An 8,252-nucleotide genomic window follows, 5' to 3' on the forward strand; every position below is an offset into this window, starting at 1 on the left:
TGGCAGAGGGAGGGGAGGGGAGGGCGGGGGGTCGAGGGAGGGAGGAGTTTTGGCAGCGGAGGGAGGGGAGGGAAGGGGAAGGGAGGGGAGGGGAAGGGGGGGGAGGGAAAGGGGGGAGGGCGGGGGTCGAGGGATGGAGGGAGGGAGGGAGGGGAGAGGAAGGAGAGAGAGGAGAGAGAGAGGGAGAGGAGAGGAGGGAGCAGAAAGAGAGAGAGGGGAGAGAAGGATTTGACTTACTATCACGAGCAAGAGCGACAAATAAGATTTGACTTACGAGAAGAATGAAAAGGACTTACGAGAAGAATGAAAAGGACTTACAAGAAGAAAGTATCGAGAAGAATGTTGAAGAAAGTATCAAGAAGAACGTTGAACACAAATTTGAATTCAAAAGGAACGTACGAGAAGAAAGTATGAGAAGAATGTTGAACACAAATTTGAATTCAAATTTATAATGAATTCAAATTTCCCTCTCTTTTTTGAAAATTCAAATTTATGCATAGGAGGAGTGGGCTAGTTTTTCTTATCTATACTTTTCTTTCCATTCATTCATTTTAACTCTCTCCTCATTTCATTGAAGCAACCAAGAGCGGAAGAGAAAGGATAAGTGGAGCCTTACTTTTTTCACTTTTTCCAGATAAGCAGAGCCTTACTTTTTCCAAGTACTTGCATTCTTTTTCATTCGTCTTGTAGTTCTTTTTCTTTACTTACAATTCTTTTTCAATTAGTTTCTTGTTAAAGTTTTTGAGTTCTATTTCTTAAAAGTCATCTTGTAATTCTTTTTCTTTACTTATAATTCTTTTTCAATTAGTTTATTGTTAAAGTTTTTGAGGAGGGTGGTCTTTTAGAAGGCATTACAATTCTTTTTAAATTAGTTTCTTATTTGAGTTTTTGAGTTCTATTTTAATTAGTTTTTTATTTATATTTGAGTTTGTAAATTTGAGAAACGAGAGAATAGGGAGGGAGAGAAAGAGAGAGGAGAGAGGAGAGAGGGAAAGAAAGAAATTAAGAGAGAGAAAAGGGGCTCCTTAAATGAGAGAGGAGAGGGAGAGAGGGAGAGAGAGAGAGAGATTCACAGAGAGAAGAGGGGCTCCTTAAATAAGAGAGAAGAGTAGGGAGGGAAAGAAAGAGAGAGGAGAGAGGGGGAGAGAGATTAAGAGAGAGAAGAGAGTCTCTTGGGGGCCGTGGCTGCTTTGAGGGAGGGAGAGTATAGGGAGAGAGAGAGAGAGAGAGAGAGGGAGAGAGAGAAAGAGAGAGAGAGGGAAAGAGAGATAGGGAGAGAGAGAGAAAGAGAGAGAGGGAGAGAGAGGGATTAAATTAGTTTCTTATTTGAGTTTTTGAGTTCTATTTTAATTAGTTTTTTATTTATATTTGAGTTTGTAAATTTGAGAAATGAGAGAATAGGGAGGGAGAGAAAGAGAGAGGACAGAGGAGAGAGGGAAAGAGAGAAATTAAGAGAGAGAAGAGGGGCTCTTAGCGGTTGTGGCCGCCAAGAGAGAGGGAGAGAGGGAGAGAGAGAGCGATCATGCTTGGCCATTGATTTGAAATCTTTGTAGGAAAGCTCACACTCATGTAGAACAAATTCATATTCATTGCAACTCCATTGATGAAGTGAAGACCTTTTTTCAAAATTTTGACTAAAGAGTGGACTTGCTACATCCATCTTTGTAGGAAAGATCACACTCATGTAGAACAAATTCATATTCATTGTTGCAACTCCATTGATGAAGTGAAGATCTTTTTCCAAAAGTTTGACTAGAGAGTGAACTTGCTACATCCATCGTATAGTTCATTATGTCCCACAAACCACTTCTCTCCTTTTGGTATGTCTTGAAAGGAGAGGGCTAATTAGTGAAATCAACCTTCAAAAGGGAAATTCATAATTTTATTTGGGTTGGTTTTCTGTGTTGGACTGATGTGAGTAGTCTAGTTGACTATAGTGCATGTTTCCTTTGTTGTGTAAATCCATAGTTGCCTCCATCCATTTCCACTAGTTTTGTGCTTTTGTTTTTGGCCCTCTTGCATCCATTTGCCTTCATCAATTTCCACTAGTTGGGTGCTTTCTGTATTTGGTCCTCTTGCATACTTTCCCATCCTTTATGATCAAAGTTGAGCTTTTGATTGGAAAATTTGTGGGGCTTCAAATAAAGGACATGCCCAATATAATTCACCTTGTTTTCTGTAAACCACTTTGCCGAGTAGCACTTCATTTGTGGGTATGTACACTGGTGCCCACATTGGGCCAAGCAATCCCCTCATCACAACATCTAGTTAGGAACATTGTGCCTTTCCTAAACAAGCAATTTTCCTTTCCTACACAAGTTCATGATGTTGTGGATATATATATATATATATATCTATATATCTATATATATATATATATAGATATATATATAGAGAGAGAGAGAGAGAAAGAGAGAGAGAGAGACTCTTTAACGTCGTAGGAACAATCCCAAGAGATCACATTGATGTATCCAACGAGAGGATTTGAACAAAAAGCGTGCGAAATCTCACAAATTGCCATTGTTGGGTGATAGAGAGAGAGAAAGACAGGGGCAATTTTTACGGAAGAGGAACAATCCCAAGATGCTTCAAAGGCATGTTCGAGGAGTCCAAGAGTTGAATCCAAATGGACATAGGGAAAATACTTGGGGCCTTTGCAGCAACCACTTAAAGGAGAAGTGGGAGTATAAGGGAGGTGGACTTAAAGGGAGGCGATAAACCATCACTCACTTTGTGAGTCATGTTCCCTCATGGTGTGGGAGGAGGAGGAGGAATAACAGGGTAAGCCAAGCTAAAATGTTTTCTCCTTTCTTTCTTTCTTGTCATCATCATGCATTCTGTGCTTCATCATCATCTTCTTCTTGCACTTCATGCACTCTGTACTTCTTCTTCTTCTTCTTCTTCTTGGGTTTCTTGTGAGGCAAGACAGATTGACAAATTTGATATCATGTGTTGCTTTGAAGGAATGGCTTGGACGAAGATGACCGATTCTATGTTGGAGCCCTCAAAAGACAGCGTCTCATCTCTGCAGGTGCTTCTTCTACTGTTGCAGCTTCCGATGCTGCTATGGCTTCATCTTTCTATCCCTACCCATCTTTGTCTTCCCTGGCCTCTTACTTTGCTGGATCTTCTTCCTCTTTATCACCCAATTTCAGCCCCTTGACTCCCGTTTCTTCTTCCTATTCCTGCCTTTTCGATCGTCTCGTGTATTCTTTCCCTGTCGTTCATCTTCGAGGCTTGCCTTTCAACTGTACCGAGAGTGATGTCTACTCTTTCTTTGCTGGACTGGATGTCATCGATATCTTGCTCATCCACAAACAAGGTCGATTCTCTGGAGAGGCTTGCTGTGTCCTCGGAGCCCCTCTGCAAGTCGACTTTGCTCTCCAAAGAAATAGACAGAATATGGATCAGCATTACATCGAGGTCTTTCGGTGCAAAAAGCAAGATTACTACTCCGCAGTGGCCGCTGAAATAACAAAAAGCAACAAAACCCTAAGTAGGGAATCCGCTCCAAGTTTACCTCCTCCTAAATCCTCCTCTCGTAAAGAGCATCTTGAGCATATGGGTATTTTGAAGCTCAGGGGACTACCTTTCTCAACTTCCAAGAGGGATATCATGGAGTTCTTCAAGGGTTATGGTCTGAGAGATGAGAACATTCATTTCGTTGTTCACTCTGATGGTTGTGCCAGTGGTGAAGCCTTCGTGGAGTTTGATAGCCCTGATCAGCAGTCCATGGATGCCATGTGCAGAGACAAAATGATGCTTGGAAATCACTATGTAGAGCTCTTCCCTTCTTCCTGTGAGGAGGCAACGGGGGCTATTGGTCGCTTCAGAAAGTGATACCAAATTCATCTGTAGCATTAGTTTATACCCAGAAATTTGTGGATGCCTCCTACTCCGTTGGGTTACACCATCTAAAGTTTTTGGGAGGACCAATGAGAATCATTCTTGGTTCTCACTTTTCAAGCACAAGGTCGATGTCGAAACGTCAGGGTTCTGCCAAAGTCTTTGTACGAGTTGAAAGTTCAAAGAAGCATAAAGTTTTGTCCATCTCAGGTTAGATGACTAATGCTTTTGAAGATGTGCTGCATAGTAAGTTTTTCACAGTGAATGCTCCATTGAGTTTACATTTAATTTTTAGAGTTAGGTCTATTAGTGCTCCGGCATTGTCTTTCCAGCTCTGGACTGAGGTTTAAGGGAAGAGAGAGAGAGAGAGAGAGAGAGAGAGAGAGAGACAGAGAACTTTGACCATTGTTTTAAGTTAAGTGTGAGGCAAGTTTTATTAGTAGTGAATCTACTAATAAATGTTTCCCGCACATTTCAAATCATCTTGCTTGTTCGAATGGTCTTTTATGTAAAATATTTGACTATACATGAGCATTCATAGTTTGGATGAACACTATTGTCTCTCTTAATACAAAGCGTAGATCCTGATATGGTTTGCCCATTGTAGAAGCTCCGTATGAAAGTTTTGTGTAAATAAAGATTTTTGTGTGAATTTGTGTGCGCGCGCACAAGTGCCCATATGCCACATGCTAGGGGAGTCGTTTGTTACAAGCAGGTGTGCCATAGTGGGCATCATAGTAGCCATCTCTTAACCTACTTCATTTGGTACACATCTAGATGTATACCCTATTGATTGCAAAGACATTGATGGCTTAACTACGTTGAAATGTTCTTCATGGACATTGGTAAGGTTTTTCCTTGCCTTGCCTAGGTTTGGGATGTGCTATCAGTGGAACTGAGTTTTTGAATTATCATTGGGTTTTTAACAAGAAGACATCTAGATAAAAGCACGGTAGGCTAATGCTCTTCCACTTCCTTTTTTAAAAACCTCTTTTTCCTTTATGCCCATCTTTTTTCCCTTCCTCTTTTTCTCACCAAGCAGTCACATATATGGCAATGCATTTGGGAAACCTCATTAGGTTTGCAGTGAATATCGTATTAAAAGTACAAATCAATCATCTCTTGGATCCCATGCATATCTTCAAGAATGTGGGGGCTACTATTTGGGCACACTTGGTTGGTTCTGAAGACTCGACAAGAGTGCGAGAAGACTTGCATGCTATGAATAGGATGTCTTGTTTGGTAAAAAAACACGCCCATTTGGTCTCTCTTGAGGCCAAGCTTCATGCATCCTCCCTGTGGTATGTAGATCCTCCCTTATGCCTGCGGAATCTCGTGTCCCATTCAAATGCTCCCAAATGGTAGATGCCACATTCTTGAAGATATGCATGGGATCAAGCAGGTGATTGATCTTGAGGTGGGACCAATATGGTAAATGATAAAAGATGGAGTATCTAAACAAAATAAAGTGTTAGCAGGCAATCTTTACTTCCAGCCAATATAGCCAATCTTTACTTCTAGCCAATAGTTACAAACCCTTACTGGCTCATGCCAAGTGGTGGAGAAGTCGTGGAACCATCCCAAATTCTCATCCAATCTCCCACGGTGAGTGATTGTGGGAGGACTTCATTCCAAGGGGCAACATATCTAGGATGATCAAGTGGGAGAAATCGATGGTGATTCTCATAGATGACCTTATTCAATGCATCTGCCTATGAGGCAACTAGCAAAGGACCACAAATAGGACATGCATGGTAACCCGATGTAGTGAGACCTGAACAATAGACGCAATTAAGAGTTGAAGGTGGGTTTAGGGTGCCACATCCTTTGCCTATTCATAATTAGAAATGCAATGCTTACCTGAACACTCGCCATAGCCTAGGAAGTCATGCATCGTCCACATCAAGACTGCTTTGTAGTTGAAGTCTCGTGATGAGGGAGGCCTACTCACATCATGCACCTCGATAGCTCTCCAAAGTATCTCTAGCTCGTCAATCAAAGGCTCCAAATAAACATTAGGGTTTTTGACTTTATGTTTCCCTGGAATTAGAAGGGACAGCATAACATGTCCTTTCTTAATAGCCATAGAGGGTGGAAGATTTTAATTCGCCAATACCACTGGCCATACACTATAAGAGGTGCTTTTGAGACCAAATGGGTTCACACCGTCCATACCCAATCCAAGTCTCAAGCTCCTAGGTTCTTCCTTGAAGCTTGGCCATGTGTCTTCAATATGCTTCCACGTAGGAGAGTCTGCGGGAGCTCTCCACTTGCCATCGGTTGATCAATGGGAGGAATGCCATGACATGAGCTCTACAATAGATTTGCACTTGAACATATGTTGGATGCGAGGGATTATGGGAAAATGTAGCAATACCTTACGAGGCACGTCCAAGGTTTTGAGATCTGCTCTATATCTTGCCTCTCCACAAGTAGGACACTCTCTTGCATCCTTATGTAGTCCATGAAACAAAATGCAATCGTTGACACATGCATGGATGCGCTTGTAATCTAATCCTCCAAGAGAGGTCACATGTTGCCTTGCCATATCTCATGAGGTCGGTAGTTTATTCTCCCTTGGAAGCATTTTACACAATAGCCTGCACGTGAAGACCATAAATGAGGAAAAGCATTCGAGTAATTGACCCACTAGCATAATTCACCATGTTTGCAAAATAGACTTTAAAGCTTACTTGAGTAATGCATTCAAACTTGCATTGCTCCATCCATAGATGGTTTGCAAGTCTAGTAACTCAAGGGAGGCACGTAGAATAGAGAATCTGCACTCCTCAAACAGTGGAGTCGATGCTGCAGTAAAAAGATCATCCTGCTCCATGTTATCATCCCTCCCTTGATGGACATATAAATCCCACACCATATCATCAAACACCTCCTCCTCCACAACTTCATGAGGTAATGGCGGAGGGCTACTATCACCATCACTCCATGCATCCGTAACGGTCCCTCCTGAAGATCCCACCTCATATCGTCGACACTTCGCCTCCTCATGGCAAGCATAGGGCAACATATGCGGGTGTGGCACTGCATCCTATATCAAATTAAAATGGGATCATAACTCAAACATATGAACACCCATAGGTATCTCAATCAACCTTAACTTACAAACCCTTACCTTGTTTACGGTCACATCCCATTCTCCATACTTTGAGATATGATTCAGTGTAATCCTGCGTGCAAGATACATGTTTCCTCAACATCGATCACATAGACATTTGATTTTTTACTCCAACCACATTTCGCGATGGTGGATACAGAGGGATTCATCCTCACTGGAGCTACTTGTTGAAGATGAAGACATCCTACAAACAAACAACCCACCAAATTTGCTCTTCTTCAAATGTTTAATTTAAACTCTGTGGTGCGTCTAAAGGCACGTCTAAAAGTGCGTCTACAGTCGTGTCTAAAGGCGCGTCTAAAGACACGTCTACTCTGTGTATTTAGACGTGCCTATAGACGCACCATTAGACACGATTATAGATGCGGCTTTTAAACCTGCTTTTAGCGTGCTCGCTTTACTTTTCTTCACATTACTTATACTTCGCGCGGCTTGCTTCCTTCCTTATTAGCAGATCCACAATTTCAACACTTAAGATGAAGGTTTCCATACTTACTTCCAAGCTTACACTTAAGAGGAAGGCACCCACACTTACTTCCAAGCTTAAAGGAGAGGAGGACGAACAAGAAGGAGAAGCAACTTTGAAAAAGAAGAAGAACCTTCCATACCTCTATCCAAGTAAGTCCTTTTGTAGTTGATCTTGTTTGGAAGTTTGCTCTCTTTAGATTTGTACTTTCTCATATCCAAGAAATGCACGATCTAGGTATTAGTATCACGTTTGTGTGTCGGGCACAATGTGGGCGCAATGTCCTTTTCTACTTTTTAGAAATCTCGTCTGTCGGAACGCATCCATAGGTGCATCTTAGAGCGCGTCTAAACTGCATCTATAGGTGCGTCTTAGAGCGCATCTAAAACTGCATCTAAATACCATAGGGAGGTTGCATGAAGCTTGGCCACAGGAGAGACCAAATGGGCATGTTTTTTTACCTCGTGCACCATGGAGGTTATGAAAGTTAGAGATGGTGGCGGTGAAAGGTGCTATTACTACAATTCGTACTCCCACTGGATGCATGAGCTATTTGAAGGGAGCCTTTACAAAGAGCAAGAAAAGAGGTCTAGAGCAATTATATGGCTTGAAATCTCATGATTGGCACAAGATGCTCCAAGTAAGTATTTTATGTGCATAATATCTTTTTCCTTTCAAATTTGTGAGTGAATAATTATAAGCAACTAATCAACCACCTCCTCGTGGGCTCAGTTCATACTACCTACTAGCATTTCTCGAAGTTCATCGAAGGACGTGAAAGATTGTATTTACAAGATGGGCAAG

At 41.7% G+C, this 8,252-nt stretch overlaps 1 protein-coding gene across 1 annotated transcript; it reads left to right on the top strand.

The window, feature by feature from the left end:
- Positions 1 to 2,740: 2,740 nt before the first annotated feature.
- LOC147881984 (uncharacterized) lies at positions 2,741 to 3,840 on the top strand. The gene is made up of 2 exons (XM_087401492.1): positions 2,741 to 2,781; positions 2,964 to 3,840. The coding sequence occupies exons 1-2, from the start codon at positions 2,741 to 2,743 to the stop codon at positions 3,838 to 3,840; spliced, it is 918 nt and encodes a 305-aa protein (XP_087257618.1).
- Positions 3,841 to 8,252: the final 4,412 nt, after the last annotated feature.

The sequence above is a fragment of the Dipteris shenzhenensis genome, chromosome 30 (genome assembly GCF_047967505.1).
Source record: "Dipteris shenzhenensis isolate YYH24624 ecotype China chromosome 30, Dip_SZ_1.0, whole genome shotgun sequence".
In the NCBI taxonomy this organism is placed as follows: domain Eukaryota; kingdom Viridiplantae; phylum Streptophyta; class Polypodiopsida; order Gleicheniales; family Dipteridaceae; genus Dipteris; species Dipteris shenzhenensis.